A 22299-nucleotide genomic window follows, 5' to 3' on the forward strand; every position below is an offset into this window, starting at 1 on the left:
GTGGGGTCAATCAGGCTTAGGTGGTGCTGGGCTGGAACAAGTGCAGAAGAGCAGGGATGGTGGAATGACTTCCCCGTGGCTGTGTTCCTACGATGTGGTCCGGCTCAGAGGTCGTGTCACTGTAGATTGTCCCTATGCTTGCAGGGCAAATTTTTCTTCTTCTTGAGTCTGTAAGGAAACCGCTATCAACACTTCTTCTGACAGAACCCCCGCCGGGCTCTCCTCACCCGCTCACCCGCTGAAGACCGCTCATGGAGGAGGGACAGGACACGCCACGTTCTATGACAGGACAAGCGGCAAAGTCTACAGTGCGAGGAGGCGACACTTCCCCGGACCATCCACCTTCATACATCAGTATGACTGCAACGTCACCATCCGGGGAAGTTTCGCCTCCTCGCACTGTAGACTTTGCCGCTTGTCCTGTCATAGAACGTGGCGTGTCCTGTCCCTCCTCCATGAGCGGTCTTCAGCGGGTGAGGAGAGCCCGGCGGGGGTACTGTCAGAAGAAGTGTTGATAGCGGTTTCCTTACAGACTCAAGAAGAAGAAAAATTTGCCCTGCAAGCATAGGGACAATCTACAGTGACACGACCTCTGAGCCGGACCACATCGTAGGAACACAGCCACGGGGAAGTCATTCCACCATCCCTGCTCTTCTGCACTTGTTCCAGCCCAGCACCACCTAAGCCTGATTGACCCCACCTGGCGTACGCCTTGTTGGATCCACCAAGTCGGGTAAGCCTCTTTATTATCATTGGTGGTGTGTGGGCTCCCTCTACAGAGGATCTATACCGTGGTTGAAATTTGTTCCAGAGGACTTTATATTCTATCTTCCCTCCAAGGATGTTTCTTGTCAGCATTTGAACTTTGAACTGCCAGTTCTTAGGCCATATTTTTTATCCCTTACCTTAGCGCTACACTTATTTTGTTTTCTTGTCTGTTTTCTACACTTGTTGGTTGTGTTAGCTGCTTTCTATTCCTCCCTTTAGGTAGCGCAGAATTATTGTATATACAGCTGCCAATCATAAGTAGAGACTGATAGCTGTCCTTGACAGACCCGTCACTGTGCTGGAAGTGCGCAGCGAGTAGATGATCTCTGATCAGGAGACGGCAGACCTACTACAGCAGATGGTCAGAGACTGTATACCGTCAGGGCTGGGCTCAGCCCTTCCTTCTCTGAGCTGGCCGCTCAGCTGTCGGCTAATTGCCAGTTCCTATCTCTCCACAGTGACTCAACTGTTGATGATATCCTGCTAGTCAGTCCTGCCTACTTAAACCGTCCAGCCCAGATGATCTCTGCCTTCGCCTTGGTCACATCTCTAGAGACGCTCTCCTGTGTTCCTGTTAAAGACTTGCTTGGGTGACATTCCTTCTAACTCCAGATCCTGCTTGCTTTTCTACTACGCTGTTCTCTGGCTCCCTGACGTTTTGGCTTGTCTGACTATCCGTTCCGGTTCCTGAACTCTGGCTACGTTTTAACTAAGTTTACACCGTTTACCTTTTTTCATTATTATTATTATTATTAAACAAGTGTGATTTAACTGTACTTCTGTCTCAGCCTGATTCATGGTTTCTGACACATACACACTACAGGAGATAATCAGAGACTGCAGACATATTTCAGGAGATGGTCAGAGACTGCAGACACATTACAAGAAACATTTAGAGATCACTACCATTAAAGTCACTCTACAATTAAGTGCTCCTTGCAGTCCCTATATGAACATTACTGGCACTACATTTGATAATCCATAATAAAAGTTTAAAGAGAATATACAATATATACACAAAGAAAGAAAAACAATAGACACCACAGAAACTGTAAAGAAGTTTGAAAGAAAAGAAAAACCCATTTAGCTAGTAAAAATTAGTTTAATATATTTTATTTTCTGTCCCTAGGCAAGGAAAGCACAAATTAATGGGAGCCACAGGTTCCCCCCCCCCACCCCAAAAAAAAAAAGAACAAAAACACCTACCTCAACCTGGAAGAGCTCTCCCGCTCCCTCGCAGTCATTAGAGGTAATTATTGGGGTGTGGATGTGAACATAACCATGGCTCTAGAGGGAGAGAGAGAGAGAGAAGAGAGGTGTAGTCTCATTCTGGAACATTGTCCCAACACGGACAACGAGGCGGCTGACATCCACAGAAGATCTGTGTTTAGTTCTCAAAGATGTTTGGAACAACCTACCTGCTGAGTTCCTTCAAAGGCTGTGTGCAAGTGTACCTCGAGCAGGGGGTAGGCAACCCGGGGCCCTCCAGCTGTTGCAGAACTACAAGTCCCATCATGTCTCTGGGAGTAATTGTAACTGCCAGCCTTGCAATGCCTCATGGGAAATGTAGTTCCACAACAGCTGGAGGGTCCCGGGTTGCCTACTCCTGACCTAGAGGAATTGATGTTATAACTACTTGCCTACCTGGGCACTTTCACCCCCTTTCTGCCCAGGCCCAATTTTCAGCTTTCAGCGCTGTCACACTTTAACCACTTCAATACTGGGCACTTTCGCCCCCCTCCTTCCCAGACCAATTTTTAGCTTTCAGCGCTCTCACACTTTCAATGACAATTGCGCGGTCATGCTACGCTGTACCCAAATTAAATTTTTATCATTTTGTTCACACAAATAGAGTTTTCTTTTGGTGGTATTTATTCACGACTCCGTTTTTTATTTTTTGCGATATAAGCGAAAAAAGAGCGGAAATTTGGAAAAAAAAAAACAATATTTTCTTCTTTCTATTTTAGGGAAGTGGTTAAATGACAATTAGGTGGTCATGCAACACTGTAAACAAATTACATTTTTATATATATTTTATTTATTTATTTTTACACAAATAGCATTTTCTTTTGGTTGTATTTAATCACCACTGCGGTTTTTTATTCTTTTTTGCGAAGTAAAACGAAAAAAAGACCAAAAATTTTGAAAAAAAAAAAATGAATGTTTTTCATAGTTTGCAATAAAATTTTGCAAACAGGTAATTTTTCTCCTTCAGTGAGGTGCGCTGATGAGGAGGAACTAGTGGGCACTGATGGGACTGCACTGATAATCATGACACTAGTAATCAGTGTAGATGTCCCTTTCACACAAGCTGGTTATCAGCTCTCCTCACGCGGTCAGCCGGCTTGTGTTTACATTGTGATCAGCTGCCATTGGCCCTTTACCCCTGATCTGTGATCAGCTGCCATTGGCCCTTTACCCCTGATCTGTGATCAGCTGCCATTGGCCCTTTACCCCTGATCTGTGATCAGCTGCCATTGGCCCTTTACCCCTGATCTGTGATCAGCTGCCATTGGCCCTTTACCCCTGATCTGTGATCAGCTGCCATTGGCCCTTTACCCCTGATCTGTGATCAGCTGCCATTGGCCCTTTACCCCTGATCTGTGATCAGCTGACTCCTAAGAACACAGCGATGACAGAGCACAATACCCACGCACCGCATTGTGTCCGATCATGGGAGGACATCATACGACGCCCTCCCAGAACTGGCCGGCCGCTCTGTAGCCGTCATTCAGCTATAGCACGGTCGTAAAAGTGGTTAAAGGCAAAAGGAGGTCCCACCAAATATTGATTGGATTTGGATCTCTCTTCTGTTACTTTCCATTTTGTTATATTGATAAAAGTATTGGCATTTCTGAAAGCATTTTTCATTTACAGCATTGCTGTACTAGGTGTGGTCATTGAGACTGTAAAGTTAGACTGTAATATGCATTTAATACTCTTACATAAAAAAAAAAAAAAAAAAAAAGAAGAAAAAAAAATAAACACACACACACACACACAACACATTAACTGGTTCCCGACCATGTCACGCATATATAGTGCGGCACAATGGCTCTCCTGGGCGAAATCTAGTATGGGTATGCCCTACCCTTTTTTTTTTTTTCCGGCCACCAGAGGAGCGCGCACACGCTGCATGGCGGGGAACCCGATGTGGCGGGCACGATCGCCGCCGGCCACACGCGATCACGTGCACGAGTGCCAGAAGAGAAAACGATATGTCTCCTCTCCTAGTCGACCCTAACCCCTTGATCGCCCCCTAGTGTTAACCCCTTCCCTGTCATCGACATTCACACAGTAATCAGTGCATTTTTATAGCACTGATCGCTGTATAAATGCCAATGGTTCCAAAAAAAAAAAAAAAAAAAAGTGTATAAAATCTCCGATCTGTCCATCGCAATACAGCTAAAAATCACAGATCACCGTCATTACTAGTAAAAATTTTTTTTAAAAATTAAAAAATACCATAAATCTTTCCCATAGTTTGTAGACGCTATAACTTTTGCGCAAACTAATCAATATATGCTTATTGCAATTTTATTTACCAAAAATATGTAGAAGAATATAAATTGGCCTAAACTGATGAAGAAATTTGTTTTTTAAAAAAATTTGGGGGATATTTATTACAGTAAAAAAAAAAAAAAAAATGTATTTTTCTCCAAATTGTCGCTCTTTTTTTTTTTTGTTTATAGCGCAAAAAATAAAAAACGCAGAGGTGATCAAATACCACCAAAAGAAAGCTCTATTTATGGGAAAAAGAGGAAGCAAATTTAGTTTGGGTTCCAGCATCGAACGACCGTGCAATTGTCAGTTAAAGAGACACAGTACCAAATTGTAAAAAAAAAGTGCTCTGGTCAGGAAGGGGGTAAAATCTTCCGGGGCTGCAGTGGTTAAATTGCACCACTTATTAAAACCATGGATGTAGTTATTTAGGACATAGAGTTCAGTTTTCAGGTCCAGCGCACACACCATGCATGCGTTTTATGAACAAAGTGCGCCATCTTGTGGTGACATTTAGGAAAAGCATCTAAGAATTGCTTTTTGAAGAACTACATTTAGAGGTAAATATGTTGTTTGAATGTATCTGGAACGGCTTTATGCCAGAGCTTCTTCCAAGCATTACTATCTTGTTTAGATGAGCTGCCCTTAGATTGGGCCTTGGATAGACAATGTTCTCGGGCCCCGGTGCCATTCTGCTATACCAGCATACTTTACTCATACAGAAGTCCTTAAAGCAGAACTTCACTCTCTCAATCAACATTGACTCTTTTTAATCCTCATGGTGCTAGCATTAGTAAATAGATATTTACTTAATTTACTCATTTCTTTCAATTGCTCCCTGTTTTTTTTTTTTTATTGCATTTATTTATAGTGAAGGTTTGTGCATATTTACCTTTAGTTCTAGCAGCTACCATTTCCACGAAGAGCCGGCTTTCTTTTTACATTTATTCTGATTTCTGGCCTAGGCAAATGATGTCATACATCATAAGAGTCTTCAGGAGGGGAGGAGGAGTTTTCTCAGCTAAGTCCCCCCACTGCCTGTATGCCTTAGCTAAGGGCAGATGGATTCCAGGAAGTAAACACAACATGAATCATCTGCCAATACTCAAGATGGCCACAGCCAGAAATGCTAGGAGGTTGTATTTCAAAGTGAGTTCCCAGCAAAATAAAGCCTGGAGGAGTTTGCTTTGATTATTAACCGCTTCCATACCGGGCCGATTCCAGCATTCCTCTCCTACATGTAAAAATCAGATTTTTTGTTGCTAGAAAATTGATCAGAACCCCCAAACATTAACTACCTCCCACCCGGCCACTGCACATAAACAGGCGGGTGTGGACGTTCAGGAATGTCCTTCAGAACGAGTGCTCGCAGCGCCGCCACGAGGCGCACTGTGGCTCAAACCTGTGATCATTCTGATCACAGGATTCAGCTGGGCAGAAATTGGGATATGGGTGCTGTGATTGGCCCTCCCGATCACCTGACAACTGTGTCCAATCACAGCCATCACAATGTAAACAGAGACGCGTGTCTCTGTGACAGTTCTCACCGCCAAGCTCAGTGAGAGCTCAGTGTGGGGGGGGGGGAATCTGCAGATCTGTGACAGCTCTCTGTGTGAGGATGATTGTACACAGAGAGCTGTTACAGTTCACCCCACAAAGTACACCAAGCACAACTGATATACCCCTGTCCCTATACACATTTCAGTGTCCCAATAAAAAAAATGTGTCTGTCCCCCCATCACTGCCAACACCAAAAAAACACTGATTTGGGTTATTTCTACCAAAGAAATGTAGCAACATGTAGCGATTAAAAGCTCTATTTGGGTGGAAAAAAAAAAAAAATGATAAAAATTGCATTTGGGTACAGTGTTACATGATCGCGCAATTGTCATTCAAAGAGTGACAGCGCTGAAAGCTGAAAATTGGTCTGGGAAGGAGGGGCGTGAAAATGCCCTGTATTGAAGTGGTTAATATATATACACGTTCAAATGGTGAGGTGCACAATGGTCTGAGCGTAGATGTGCAATAAATCTGGCCTTCCCAAGGGCCAAAATATAGAAAAAAAAAAAAAGGATGGAATTGCTGCACATAAAAATTTATTGAAAATGTAAAAAGATTACATCAAAATTGAATGGTATACATGGTGACGTTTCGGGCTAGTACAGATAAGATGAGAAAAAGAGAAGTGAATTGGATACACCATTTAGATACCTTACAACCCAAGGGGTTCAATTCAGATTTTGACTTTATTCTTATAACAGTATTCACTGTAATAGCCGTTTTCTGATGCAATTAATGTGTTCTTTTCCGATTTAATCTTTTTCTGATTTACTTAATTTACTATTTTCTGTATCCGTCTCTTTTTTTGTATTAATTTATTTACACATTAACTGTTTTATTAATAGTCTTTATAATATTGAATAATATATTTTTATCATTATATATATATATATATATATATATATATATATATATATATATATATATATATATATATATATATATATATATATATACACACATACATATACACACACACATACATACACATATATAATTTTTTTTTTTTTTTTTGTTCTTTAGATGTACTGTTCAATTGATTACATCTTTGCAATGTGAGTGATTCAACACACCTGTTGTTTAGGCCCCTTTCACACTGGGGTGGTGGATGGGTCGGCGGTAAAGCGCCGATTTACCGTCAATTTCGCGCCGCTAAAAACCAGCCGCGAAATGGTTCATTTTTTTTAGCGCTGTGGCGCCTGCAAAGCGCCCCAGTGTGAAAGGGGTCTTAGCGTCGTTCCAGTTTTTTGAATTAATTGATATACAATGATAAGGAATGTTGTATACTGAATTACCAATTGATTCCAGCTTGTCGAATGATTTAATTATTTAATTAAGTGTTGACGATAATGAGCTATATATTGGTCCATGTATGTGGTCATTTATAGGCATGTGGTTTTGAAGAAGAGCGCTATCTATATTAGCCCAAAACATCACCATGTATACCATTCAATTTTGATGTAATCTTTATACATTTTCAATAAATTTTTTATGTGCAGCAATCCCATCTAATATATTATTTTTATAAAAAAAAAAAAAAAAAAATTATTATAATATATATATATATATATATATATATATATATATATATATATATATATATATATATATATATATATATATATATATATATATATATATATATATATATACACACACACACACACACACACACACACACACACACATATACACACAGACCCTAGGGAATAAAATGGCGATCATTGCAATTTTTTATGTCGCACGGTATTTGCGCAGAGATTTTTCGAATGAAATTTTTTAGAAAAATAAAACACTTACATCAATTAAAAAAAAACAGTAAAAGTAAGCCCCTTTTTTTTTTTTTATATAATGTGAAAGACGATGTTATCCCGAGTAAATAGATACCCAACATGTCACGCTTTAAAAGTGTGCACACTCGAATGTTCATAGGTGACGCTTTCAATTTTATTTACAGGTTACCTGTTTAGAGTTACAGAGAGGGTCTTGCTCTAGAATTATTGCTCTCACTCTAACGTTCGCAGCAATAACTCACGTGTGGTTTGAATGTCGTTTATGTATGCGTTCGCATCTGCCTGCAAGCACGAGGGGACGGGGAGCTTTAATTTTTTTATTTGTTTATTTTAAAAAATATATATTTTTACAACTTTCCCTTAAATATTTTTATTTTATATTTTTTTTTATCACTTTTATTCCTATTACAAGGAATGTAAACATCCCTTGTAATAATAATAGGGCATGACAGGTCCTCTTTATGGAGAGATGTGGGGTCTATAAATCCCAACATCTCTCCTCTAGGCAGGAAAGACTGAAATAAAAAAAAAACAAAAAAAAAAAAAAAACGATCTCAGCCTTTCCAGCCGAACACACGGCAGTATTTACAACTTCCATGGCCGGACGTGATGTCATAATGTCGCGCCCGCCCTCCGAGAGTCATAGAGATGAGCAGGGACCATCTGGTCCTCGGTCTGCTCTATGGCAAACTTCTGCAGCCGCCAGCGGATTCCTTCTCTGGCTCGCCGATCGCACGGGCAGGCCGGTCGAAGCCAGTGAAAACAATCAAACAGCTGAACTGCCGCTATGATTGTTTTTACAGTGCAGGGGAATCGCCAGCAGAGAAAAAAAAAAGTGGTTAAACAGGAGTATCATGTGCAAGAGGCCTAATGGAGCTGCTTTCTTCTTCTTCTTGTTTGAGCTCAGTCAAGAAGAAAGAAGAAGAAAGAACAAAGAAGAAGAAGGAAGAAGAAGGAAGAAGAAGGAAGAAGAAGGAAGAAGAAGGAAGAAGAAGGAAGAAAGAAGAAAGAAGCTGCAACGAATGGGAGGCCATCGTTCTACTTTAATCCTGCATGTAGGCTTGTGGTTATGGGTTGTGTTTCTTCTAACACAGAGGACCCAATTGGGATTTATTTGCATTAATGGTAAAGAAGGACAGCCTTTTGCGTTTGAACACATGCCTATGAGTAGCACTGCGTTCAAATGCAAACAGTAAGATTTGACAAAACCTTATGTACACAAGCTCTTACACACAATGCAATTCACAAAAAACAGATGTTAAAAAAACAAAAAAACAAACAACACACACACAAACAAAAACAAAAACAAAAACAACAACAGAGTACCTTGAAATACTCATGGATGGCTGCTGTGGCTTCGCTGCGGATTCTCAGTAAGGATCCAAACGTGTTGGTCCTGCATCGCAGGTGAGGAAATTGACGCACGTATTCTGGGGGGTGACGTTGTTTAATTTTAAATGGAAAATCCTGCAAAACACACAAAAGACACCTTCTAGTAGTCAGTGCACCAAAAGCATTCCGTTCCCTTAGGGCGCATTCACACCAGGGCACAGAGAAAGCATCCATTCTTGGAAAAGGAAAAGCATGCAGCTTATTGTTAAAGCACTTTAAAAAAAAAAAAAAAAAAAAAAAGGGGGGTACTAAACCATGACATTTTCCAGAAACACAAATAGGTCCAGCAATACACTATAGCATCATTTTAAAGCTGCAGCCTTCTGTTTTTTGCCCCACTTCCCTGGACGTCCAGTTGATCCCCCCCCGCCCCCTGGATGTTCCATCATTCCTAAAGCCAAACACTCATGCACGCCCCCATCACCGACCAAATCTGGAGCCAGCTCCAGTCTCAGGCTGCCTGTGCATGTCAGTGCAGGCATCATCCTATAGTCCTCTCCAGAGAGCGCATATGAAAGCCTGGCTACAATGGGTCTCCATAGGACCCTGCAAGGCAATGTGGCCACCTTTAAAGCAGAAGTAAACTGCACAAAAAAAAAAAAAAAAATTGGTCCCTGCAGGATAATGTCATAATGCGCTAGTATGCAGTGCATACTAGCACATTATGCCAGACTTGCCTTAAAACAAAGCCCTCCAGCGGCGCGCTGTCATCGCTGACAGGGCTTCCATCTTCACACGGTCTTCCGCATTCGAGGGCCTTGGCTGTTTGGCCTGCCGGTTTGTTAAGCTGTCACAAATGCAGAGTACCGGTAAGTGTGTATGTTATTGTTACTCCTGACCGTCGCACTCAGTCCACTGCACTGTCCTGACCCCCGTCCTCTGGACGTTACAATGTCCTGACCCCCTATACGTTACATTGTCCTGCCCCCCGCCCCCTGTACGTTACATTGTCCTGACCCCCCGCCCCCTGTACATTACATTGTCCTGACCCCCCCGCCCCCTGTACATTACATTGTCCTGACCCCCCGCCCCCTGTACGTTACATTGTCCTGACCCCCCGCCCCCTGTACGTTACATTGTCCTGACCCCCCCGCCCCCTGTACATTACATTGTCCTGACCCCCCGCCCCCTGTATGTTACATTGTCCTGACCCCCCGCCCCCTGTACGTTACATTGTCCTGACCCCCCGCCCCCTGTACGTTACATTGTCCTGACCCCCCGCCCCCTGTACGTTACATTGTCCTGACCCCCCGCCCCCTGTACGTTACATTGTCCTGACCCCCCCGCCCCCTGTACATTACATTGTCCTGACCCCCCGCCCCCTGTACGTTACATTGTCCTGACCCCCCCGCCCCCTGTACATTACATTGTCCTGACCCCCCGCCCTCTATAGGTTACATTGTCCTGCCCCCCGCCCCCTGTACGTTACATTGTCCTGACCCCCCACCCCTGTACGTTACATTGTCCTGACCCCCCGCCCCCTGTATGTTACATTGTCCTGACCCCCCGCCCCCTGTACGTTACATTGTCCTGACCCCCCCGCCCCCTGTACGTTACATTGTCCTGACCCCCCCGCCCCCTGTACATTACATTGTCCTGACCCCCCGCCCCCCTGTACATTACATTGTCCTGACCCCCCCGCACGTTACATTGTCCTGACCCCTGCTCTCTATAGGTTACATTGTCCTGACCCCCCGCCCCCTGTACGTTACATTGTCCTTACCCCCCCCGCCCCCTGTACACTACATTGTCCTGACCCCTGCTCTCTATAGGTTACATTGTCCTGACCCCCCGCCCCCTGTACGTTACATTGTCCTTACCCCCCCCGCCCCCTGTACACTACATTGTCCTGACCCCTGCTCTCTATAGGTTACATTGTCCTGACCCCCCGCTCCCTGTACGTTACATTGTCCTGACCCCCCGCTCCCTGTACGTTACATTGTCCTTACCCCCCCCGCCCCCTGTACACTACATTGTCCTGACTCCTGCTCTCTATAGGTTACATTGTCCTGACCCCCACCCTATGCAAGTTATCCTAACCCCCACACTCTGTCCATTACACTTTCCTGACCCTTGCACTCTGTACAATCAGGACTGGTTTTCTAGTGTACTGGGACTGCTTTTTTTTTTAGATTGGGTTTCCTCAAGATGTTGCATCCTTTTAGAAAGGGAGCCGTGACTAAAAAAAGATTGAGAAACACTGTTTAAAAAAGGGCATTTAAGCTGGCCATACACTAGTAGAATTTTGTTCTAACATTTTCGTTTTAAGAACATCCATTCTATTTTCTAATCATAAGTGGGATGAAACCGACAATCATATTGCCAACTTTAACCTTTATTACTGGCCTTCTGCGTGTAGCAGCCCCCCTAATACTTACCTGAGGTCCCTCTCTGTCCAGCGATGTCCATGAGTGCCTCGGTCGTCCGGGACTCTCCATCCCGATTGGCTGAGACACAGCAGTGGCGCCCTTGGCACCCGCTGCTGTCAAAGTCAGTTAGACAAACAGGAGAGAGAGGGGGCGGGGCCGAACCGGGGCTCTGTGTCTGAATGGACACACGGAGCTGCGGCTCGGCTCGAGTGCCCCCATAGCAAACTGCTTGCTGTGGGGGCAGGAGGAAGGGGACAGGAGCACAGAAGAGGGACCCGAGGGGAGGAGGATCCGGACTGCTCTGTGCTTAACCATTACACAGAGCAGGTAAGTAGAACATGTTTTTTTTTTTTTTTTTGTCTATAAAAATAATAAACAGACTTTACAATCACTTTAAATCGGATCACAGAGCAAACTTCAATTTTAAACGTTTTGAATAAATTTAAGAAACTGATAGAATAATTGCAATAGACATCGTTCCAAAACTAAAAACCTCGTAAAGCAATCTGATAAAAGCCATAATGGATTCTTCAATATGACTGCCCCGTGCTTGACTGAAAATAGATGCTTTGACTGTTTAATCGATGGACAAATTGAACTAAAGTGGAAATTGAAGAATTGGAATTGCTATGTGTATAGTCAGTATCAGATTTAACATTAGAAGATTGCCGTTCCATCCAGAAAATGCATTTCTAAATCTGGAATCATAGATGACATCTTACTTTGGTGTCACATTCTCCAATCACTCGAATCTCTTCTGCCTTGACCTCCACGCTCTGCTTGGTGCCCACACTACTCACCAGAGCCCCCGACACTTCAACCGCACTGCCGAAACTGATCGAGCTGCAAGGAAACAAGAGAGAGCAATATTAAAGAGACCATGTACAGCTTCACAATCTTTATATAATAATCCTATAAAACTGAAGATTATGTAGAACCCCCAAACAGGATATATTTTCTGAAAGCAGACACCCTAGAGCCGGGGGTCGGCAACCCGTCGATCGCGGGCTACCTGTCGACCGGGATCAGGTCTGCGCCGCTGACCCCCGCCTTTTCTCTTTTCATCTTCCTCCGCTGCTGTCATCAGTGAACAGCAGGGAGCAAGAGCCAACACAGATCAGGACCGAGGGCGGGGGGGAGGAGCTGGTAAAGTTAACTTTTCAACTTAACCCGCAGGTGATTGGTTGCTTAGAACCTAGCAACCAATCACCATCTTGTTAATATAAAAAGTTACTCTGCCAGCTCCCACCCCCTGTTCAGAACTGTGCTGCCTCTCGGTCTCCTGTGCACAGGCAGGATGCTATGTCAGGGAAGGGGAAGAGGACACTATAGAGTGTGTGTGTGTGTGTGTGTGTGTGTGTGTGTGTGTGTGTGTGTGTGTGTGTGAAGGGGGCAGTGGACACTGCTATGGGCAGGGCCACTCCATAGCAGTGTCCTCTACCACCCTTCACACCCCCCTCCCCCAATCCCTGTGTTCCGAGGGTAACGCACTCCTGAACCCTGCAGTTCCGAGGGTAACGCACCCCTGAACCCTGCAGTTCCGAGGGTAACGCACCCCTGAACCCTACAGTTCCGAGGGTAACGCACCCCTGAACCCTACAGTTCCGAGGGTAACGCACCCCTGAACCCTACAGTTCCGAGGGTAACGCACCCCTGAACCCTACAGTTCCGAGGGTAACGCACCCCTGAACCCTACAGTTCCGAGGGTAACGCACCCCTGAACCCTACAGTTCCGAGGGTAACGCCCTCCTGAACCCTGCAGTTCCGAGGGAAACTCCCTCCTGAACCCTGCAGTTCCGAGGGTAACGCCCTCCTGAACCCTGCACTCTTGTTATACTTTTTTTTTTTGTGTCCACTGCGTTTGCGATCTACATTTGGGGTTAACAACGTATCATCACCCAAAGTAGATCACAAAGGCAGTGCATTTTGAACACGGTGCAGGAAACACACATATGGAACATACCTTTATGGAATTACGTTCTGGTGTGAATCGGCCCTAAAAGGACACTGTGCCCAGTGATCTTTGACTTCATCAGAATAAAATAGCAGTAGTTACAATTTTTTTTAGCACAACAGTTTACGAAACACAAAAATTACAGGAAAAAAAAAATACACTAAAAAGGTAAAGTTAGGGTGCATACACGCACAATAAATTAACTAATTTTGAGGGTAAAATATAAAAGATGAGATTGTGCTGAGTAAATAGATACCCAAGGTGTCAAATCTTAAAATCGTGTGGGCCTGTGAAAAGGCAACATATTTTCCATAGGTGACACTTTAAAAGCGGCCATTAATTTTTGACATTTTTTATCAAAACGTATTTTTACCTCATAGGGGGACCGATCGCCACATACAGGGGTGTGTGGAAACGATCGGGCGGCTACAGAGCCACCCGATCGCTTCCATCTGACAGCCGACCTGTCAGATTTCTAAGCCTCCTGGTTTTGACAGGTACTCGCTCCCACTTCTGGGTGAGATCACCATGACGATCTCCGGACATTCCCCCCCCACCCCCACCCCCCGCTGCCCTCTGGGACACACACAGGTCCCAGAAGGCGACGAGACCATTCAGAAAGCGCAGAGCGACTCGTGCACACGCACTAGGAAACCAGTTGCAAAGCCTAAAAAGCTCTAAGTGCAGTGTCTTTCTGCTGCTCTGTTCCTCTGTTATAAGTCACTTCTGACAAGTTCTCCGACACACGAGATAACAGCAGCTGAAAATTTATGTCAGGAGGGAGCTTAGAGATAGATAGATAAGCAGAGAGATTCTCGATTCATAATACAGCTCTGCATGAAAAAAAAAGATTTTTAACACAATCTGCACTTTTCAAAGAGTGTAGAAAGCTGAAGACAGGAGATATACATGTAAAACTTATGTAGGGAGATTTGTTTCATCTCTGTGTATCATCCGAGGCTGTTCACTGGGTATAGGAGAGGGTTTACATCCACTTTAAGGTGATCGTAACTGCTCCAATTTTTTTTTTTAAACATAAACAAACAAACATGGCTCCTCCCCCCTCTGAATGCCCCTATAGCAAGCCGCTTGAAATGGGGGCACTCATGCGTGTTCGCTCCTAAGCTGGTTTTGTGTGACCATTGACACGCAGAACGCATCTCGGCCCCCTCCCCCCCGCTCTCTCCTCCCTGGCTGTGATTGACAGCAACAGGAGCCAAGAGCCTCTGCTCTTGTGCACATTGCTGGATCGAGATCGGGGTCAGGTAAGTATAAGGGGGGGGGGGGGGCAGGGGAACTGAATGCACGTTTTTTTTACCTTAACCACTTGGCGCCCGCACTATAGCCATAAGACGGCTACAGATCGGGTTTCAAATGCCGGGAGGGTGTACATGGACGTCCTTCCGTTCTCGGGGCGCATGGGTGGCGCGCTCTGTGATCGCCAAGTCCTTGGGACTCGGCTGATCACAGAGCAGGGTAAAGGGCCAATCTCAGCGGGCTCTTTACCACATGATCAGCTGACAGCTGATCACGTAAGAAAATAGAAGCTGCTTACCGGCCTTTTTGGTACCTGGTGGGTACCTGGTCTTGACAGTTACCCCCTCCAACTTCTGGACAGATGCAACGCAGTGATCTGAGCCAAGAATTTTGACCACCCCCCCTTCCTCCACAGCCTTCTAGGATCCATCACAGGTCACACAAGACTGTGGGACCATTCACAAAAGCACAGCCTGACTCGCGCATGTGCAGTAGGAAACCAACTATGCAGCCACTTCCTGTTTCCCCCTACTTACGATGGCGGCACCTGCACCCAAAGCCGACTGAAGGATCATCTTGGGTCAGGACATCGCTGGATCCCTGGACAGGTAAGTGTCCTTATATTAAGAGACAGCACCTACAGTATTTGTAGCTGTTGACCTATTTTTTTTTTTTTTTTTTTTTGGAGGAGACTGGAGCTCCCCTTTCTAAGTAAAAAAAAAAAAAAAAGAAAAACTAAAAACAGAAGTCGACTGGTTGCAACTGCTCCAGTTTTTTGATAAATTCCCTCCCAGCACCCCGGTGTGACTTTGCTAGAAGGGTACCTTATGATATACACATGTGTGATAGTCCTACACTCTTCATTGTTGCCCGTTGTTCTCCTATGATACAGAGAGTGTTACCTGTGTCTGAGGCTGGGCTCGGCCACAATCTGGAGGTTTTGTAGAGAAGATCCGTCATTGATATGAAGAAATAAAACTTCTTTCTGGTCTCGGACAGAGCGCACCCAACCCTGCGGAAGGAGAGGAGATTAGAGATCCCCACGTGTGATACAACGGTGTGTGACAACCCAGCTACACCGAGGACTTCTCACAGATTTAGTCATACATAACGCTGTGTTGTTTGATGCCCCCCCCCCCAGATGAATCTATTCCTCTATAATGCATCAGATTTATCTCTCCTTCTTCACACTGGGCATGAAGTCTGCATTCGTTTCTATAGGAGTTGTACGGGCAACTGGCGCGATGTAGTGCGAGTAATAGACAGACATACAGTTTACCTGAAAAATCTTTTCATCAAAAACCTAACAAATATATACATAGAAACCATTATAAATAAAGTTCCAGTTTTTTTTTTTTTTTATGTAATTGTAATTTCTTGAAAAATAAACAAAGTAATATAAGCAAACAGAATAAAATTACACGGAGCTATTACAAACAATCTGCCGGTACAAGCTCCAATATATGTTCCTTATAACGTTTCAAAAAGTTCAGTTACCAAAATAAATAATATCCGATTTTGGAGAGATTACTGTGTCTAGTCTCGAAGCATGGAAGAACAAATGTACTATGACAGGGCTCAAAATTTCAAGTCCTGAGCTACTAGGCAGGCCTTAAGGGTTGCTCGCCACCAGTTGCCCCACCCAACACTTACCCTGCACCACCCCTAATCACGCCCTCATAAATTATCTCATGAAATGACACTTAAATGTTTTATGCAAAATTAAGTTACAAAAATAAATATTAACAACTTTATCTGTGCAGCCTCACCTCTGCCCATCAATGCAGCATGACCAGTGCCCACAGATGCAGCCTCACCAGTGCCCATCAATGCAGCTTCCCCTGTGCCCATCAATGCAGCTTGACCTGTGCCCAGCTATGCAGCCTCCCCAGTGCCCATCAATGCAGCCTCCCCAGTGCCCAACAGAGCAGCCTCTACAGTGCCCAACAGAGCAGCCTCTACAGTGCCCAGCTATGCAGCTTGACCTGTGCCCAGCTATGCAGCCTCCCCAGTGCCCATCAATGCAGCCTCCACAGTGCCCATCAATGCAGCCTCCCCAGTGCCCAGCTATGCAGCCTCCCCAGTGCCCAGCTATGCAGCCTCCCCAGTGCCCAGCTATGCAGCCTCCCCAGTGCCCAGCTATGCAGCCTCTACAGTGCCCAGCTATGCAGCCTCTACAGTGCCCAACAGAGCAGCCTCTACAGTGCCCAGCAACGCAGCCTCCCCAGTGCCCATCAATGCAGCCTCTACAGTGCTCAACAGAGCAGCCTCTACAGTGCCCAGCTATGCAGCCTCACCTGTGCCCATCAATGCAGCGTGACCTGTGCAGAGGAAGAGAGCGGGCGGCCAGATCATCACAGAGCGGGGATTGCCCGCTGTAACAGCTTTCATTTGAATTGCCGCCTGCTCACGGTCACACACAGTCCCGCCTCCTGACACAGCGCCTGTGACAGACAGAACACGTCCCGGCATTGGACCAGCGTTCTGTTTATCATTGGTGCCGGGTCAAGAGGCGGGACCGTGTGGGACCGCGAACGGACGGCAATTCAAATGAAAGCTGTAACAGCTGGCAATCCCCGCTCTGTGATCCGGCCAGCTCTCTCTTCCGCTGGGCAATCCCTGAGAGAATGGCTCCCATTCAACCCCGCCTGCCAGAGGTGCTCGCTCCCCCCTCCCCCCCCGCTCTGAGGCAGCCCATGCTCATTTGCAATCATTTTCCACTCGCAAAATGTTGGCTGTACTAAGGTAATGTAAAGTTCCAGTTTTAAAGAATAACCACTTCAGCGGCGGAAGATTTTACCCCCCTTCATGACCAGGCCATTTTTTGCTATTCAGCACTGCGCTATTTTAACTGGCAATTACTTGACCACGCAACGCTGTAACCAAAACAAAATTTATATATTTTTTTTTTTTTTTACACAAATAGGGCTTTCTTTTGGTGGTGTTTAATGACCACTGGGGGTTTTTTTATTTTTTGCGATATAAACGGAAAAATTCAAATATATATATATATATATATATATATATATATATATATATATATATATATATTTACACATATATATTACACACACACACACAGCTCTTTATGAATGAAGTCTGAGAATCGGATATCTGAGGAGCTCAGCAGATCAGTTCTCACCTACCTGGACTTTTACTTTCCTTGTGTCCTCATCATGACTGCTGAGTGCTTCTCGCACACTTATCCTGCTCAGGCTTCGGTGACAACGGTGCCAAGGACAGTGTGACCCCAGCCTGGTGACAACCTTCCCTGCAGCGAGCATGGTTCCTCCAGATCACCACTGATGATGAGGATGATGATGATGAAACAGAGGGAGTAGAAGAGACCAACTCCTGAAATGAAGAAGAACTTCAGTACAAAGATCTCTGTAATCCAGGCACACGTCTTTATGTTCTCCCTTTATAATAGAGCAAGGATAGAAAAAGAACTGCTGATCTGCCGGAAATCCAGGGAATGCTTTTTTGTCTGTCTGGGATGACAACTCTGCATCATCCTATCACAGCTCCCCTCTCCGGCCCTACCCCGCCTCCCTGGCCCTCCCCCTACCCCCCTCATTATATATGTGTGTGGGGGGGTATAAGAAGGGGTTCTTGGGAGATGTAGATTTTAGGGTGTGTAGGGAAGGATTTTGCAGAACAATTCATATCCAGACAGGGCAGCTGCACCACACCGTAGATGGAAGATCTAAAGTAGATTGTCCAATGTATGACCAGCCTAGAGCTGGCCACATGCCATGCAATCTCATTGTACAATCAGATTTTGATCTACCACCAACAGTTATCCAATCAGGCAGGACCTTGCACTACATACAGAATCTCACAAAAGTGAGTACACCCCTCACATTTTTGTAAATATTTTGTTCTATCTTTTCATGTGACAACACTGAAGAAATTACACTTTGTTACAATGTAAAGTAGTGAGTGTACAGCTTGTATAACAGTGTAAATTTGCTGTCCCCTCAAAATAACTCAACACACAGCCATTAATGTCTAAACTGCTGGCAACAAAAGTGAGTGCAGCCCTAATGCCGCGTACACACGGTCAGACTTTTCGGCTACAAAAGTCCGACAGCCCGTCCGACAGACTTTCGACGGACTTTTGGCGGACTTGCGGTGGACTTTCTAACGAACGGACTTGCCTACACACGATCACACAAAAGTCCGATAGATTCGTACGTGATGACGTACACCGGACTAAAATAAGGAAGTTGATAGCCAGTAGCTGCCCTAGCGTGGGTTTTTGTCCGTTGGACTAGCATACAGACGAGCGGATTTCTGGGTCCAGGGGGAGTTACGACGTAAAGATTTGAAGCATGTTCCAAATCTAAAGTCCGTCAGATTTGCGGCTGGAAAAGTCCGCGGAAGCCCATACATGATCAGATTGTCCGCCGTATTTGGTCCGTCGGACATTTGTAGACGAAAAGTCCGACCGTGTGTACGCGAGTGAAAATGTCCAAATTGGGACCAAAGTCTCAATATTTTGTGAGGCCACCATTATTTTCCAGCGCTGCCTTAACCCTCTTGGGCATGGAGTTCACCAGAGCTTCACAGGTTGTCACTGGAATCCTCTTTCACTCCTCCATGATGACATCACAGAGCTGGTGGATGTTAGAGACCTTGCGCTCCTCCACCTTCCGTTTGAGGATGTCCCACAGATGATCAATAGGGTTTAGGTCTGGAGACATGCTTGGTCAGTCCATCACCTTTACCCTCAGCTTCTTTAGCAAGGCAGTGGTCGTCTTGGAGGTGTGTTTGGGGTTGTTATCATGTTGGAATACTGCCCTGCGGTCCAGTCTCTGAAGGGAGAGGATCATGCTCTGCTTCAGTATGTCACAGTACATGTTGGCATTCATGGTTCCCTCAATGAACTGTAGCTCCCCAGTGCCGGCAGCACTTATGCAGCCCCAGACCATGACACTCCCACCACCATGCTTGACTGTAGGCAAGACACACTTGTCTTTGTACTCCTCACCTGGTTTCCGCCACACACGCTTGTCACCATCTGAACCAAATAAGTTTATCTTGGTCTCATCAGACCACAGGACACGGTTCCAGTAATCATGTCCTTCGTCTACTTGTCTTTAGCAAACTGTTTGTGGGCTTTCTTGTGCATCATCTTTAGAAGAGGCTTCCTTCTGGGATGACAGACATGCAGACCAATTTGATGCAGTGTGCGGCGTATGGTCTGAGCACTGACTGACTGACCCCCCACCCCTTCAACCTCTGCAGCAATGTTGGCAGCACTCATAAGTCTATTTCCCAAAGACAACCTCTGGATATGACGCTGAGCACGTGCACTCAACTTCTTTGGTTTCCCATGGCGAGGCCTGTTCTGAGTGGAACCTGTCCTGGTAAACCCCTGTATGGTCTTGGCCACCGTGCTGCAGCTCAGTTTCAGGGTCTTGGCAATCTTCTTATAGCCTAGGCCACCTTTATGTAGAGCAACAATTATTTTTATCAGATCTTCAGAGAGTTCTTTGCCATGAGGTGCCATGTTGAACTTCCAGTGACCAGTATGAGAGAGTGAGAGCGATAACACCAAATTTAACACACCTGCTCCCCATTCACACCTGAGACCTTGTAACACTAACGAGTCACATGACACAGGGGAGGGAAAATGGCTAATTGGGCCCAATTTGGACATTTTCACTTAGGGGTGTACTCACTTTTGTTGCCAGTGGTTTAGACATTAATGGCTGTGTGTTGAGTTATTTTGATGGGACAGCAAATTTACACTGTTATACAAGCTGTACACTCACTACTTTACATTGTAGACAAGTGTCATTTCTTCAGTGTTGTCACATGAAAAGATAGAATAAAATATTTTCAAAAAATGTGAGGGGTGTACTGACTTTTGTGAGATACTGTATATGTATAAGGAAGATCATTCATACAATCAGATTGTATCCTGTATGGTGAGCGATAATCTGATTGTATGATCTCAGGAGAGCTCACTGTACACAAAGAGATCATACAATCAGATTGTATCCTGTATGGTCAGATCTTCAGTTCTACAAACACAGCACATCCAGAGGTCAGGGGTCACTGATCTCTCTCTCTGCTCCTATGGTGCACAGTGTCCCTGAGCTCTGACACCAGCCCCGTGTGTCCCCCAGCTCACCCACCTCTCCGGGGTCACCCCCTCCACATGTCACCGATTTTCCCTCCTGTCAGGGCACCGCAGGGCTTCACATGACCTCGGTGTAAGCGGCGCCTCTTCAATACATCCCGCAGCGGCCATGTTTAAGAAGTCCACGCTTCATTGCAATTCAATGGGGCGGGCTACGACAAAATGGCCGCCATAGGAGAGACAATTGGGAATTTTAGCTCAGTTTTGAGAGTAGAGCGGAAGTGTACCGGACTGAAGCATGCTGGGAAATGTAGTTTGTTTACTATTCGCTGAGCTTTCCTTATTAGAGAGGAGATGTGACTTCTCAAATCAATATATTTGTATTTATTTCTGGTGACAGTGTCTGTGTGCTGAAATAAATCAGTCGCTGTCGCTATGGGATACTAATATAAAAGAGGCCCTGTCACCTCTGCTGACTATCCTGTACGCTATGGAGCCCCGGAGTTACCTCTGCGCACTCCCCACAGAAGGGCTCAGGTCACACCGTGACACCCCCCTTTAGGTGGGCGGCATCTCAAAGTCCCCAATATACTTAAAGCGGCCCGGTCACCTAGACAAGTCCCAAACACGAGAAAGACCTTCTAAAAGGCTGACGCGTTTCAAGTAGGGTTGCCACATCATCCCTTTAATCAAGGACATACATTAATTACACAGGTTCTGTGACTGATTAAGGTGGTAATTAAACTCACTTGGTGCCTTATCTGCATTAAATCAGCCTCAGAACCTGTGTAATTAATATGCGTCCTGGATTAAAGGGATGATGTGGCAACCCTAGTTTCGAGGAAAGATGGATGTGTCCATTTGCCTCTGAAGAAGAGGGGAATCGCCTCTTGAAATGCGTCAGCCTTTTGGAAGGTCTTCTTGTGCTTGGGACTTGTCTAAGTCAGGGTTCTCCAAACTCTTCAAGCAAAGGGCCAGTTTACTGATTCTGACCAGTGGGTGGAGAAAATGCCCCGGGGTCGGGCATCAGTGAGAATAAACACAGCCTCAGTGTTGGTGGTCAGTAGGAGGAGGAATAGTGCTCCATCACTGGTATTGGTGGAAGAAATAGTGCCCTATTGTTGAGATCATTGGGAGCAATAGTGCCCCAAGGGCCAGATGAAGGCTAGAAATAGGGCCACAATCGGCCCTCGGGCCGCAGTTTGGAGACCACTGGTCAAGGTGACCAGGCCTGCTTCAAGTATATTGTGGAGTTTAATGTGCCTTATTGCTGATGTCTTTTGTAAATATACATCTGTTATGTTAACATAAATAAAGCTATCACAAAGGTAATGTGCTAGGTTGGTGCACCCCCTGTTCCTTGTTTTTGCAGTTCTGTGAAGAACTGTGATTTTTTTTCCCCCAACTCACATCTGTGGACCTTTTTCACCCCTGTATACCCCCACCTCACATCTGTACACCTTTTTCACCCCTGTATACCCCCAACTCACATCTGTACACCTTTTTCACCCCTGTATACCCCAACTCACATCTGTACACCTTTTTCACCCCTGTATACCCCCCACCTCACATCTGTAGACTTTTTTTTTAACCCTTGCAAAACCCCCCAACTTA

At 45.2% G+C, this 22299-nt stretch overlaps 1 protein-coding gene across 1 annotated transcript in view; it reads right to left on the bottom strand.

The window, feature by feature from the left end:
- NARS2 (asparaginyl-tRNA synthetase 2, mitochondrial) overlaps nucleotides 1–20895 on the bottom strand; it is a 97653-nt gene extending 76758 nt beyond the window's left edge. Inside the window, exons 1-6 of the mRNA XM_073612820.1 lie at nucleotides 20741–20895; nucleotides 17741–17948; nucleotides 15497–15606; nucleotides 12106–12226; nucleotides 8949–9089; nucleotides 1975–2055 (exon numbers count right to left, since the gene is read on the bottom strand). Of these exons, the coding sequence (XP_073468921.1) occupies nucleotides 1975–2055; nucleotides 8949–9089; nucleotides 12106–12226; nucleotides 15497–15606; nucleotides 17741–17878 (591 nt within the window). The 5' untranslated portion in view covers nucleotides 17879–17948; nucleotides 20741–20895. The remainder of the gene's footprint in view (nucleotides 1–1974; nucleotides 2056–8948; nucleotides 9090–12105; nucleotides 12227–15496; nucleotides 15607–17740; nucleotides 17949–20740) is intronic.
- Between the last annotated feature and the right edge of the window lie 1404 nt (nucleotides 20896–22299).

Source organism: Aquarana catesbeiana, linkage group LG02 (assembly GCF_042186555.1).
Source record: "Aquarana catesbeiana isolate 2022-GZ linkage group LG02, ASM4218655v1, whole genome shotgun sequence".
Lineage (NCBI taxonomy): Eukaryota > Metazoa > Chordata > Amphibia > Anura > Ranidae > Aquarana > Aquarana catesbeiana.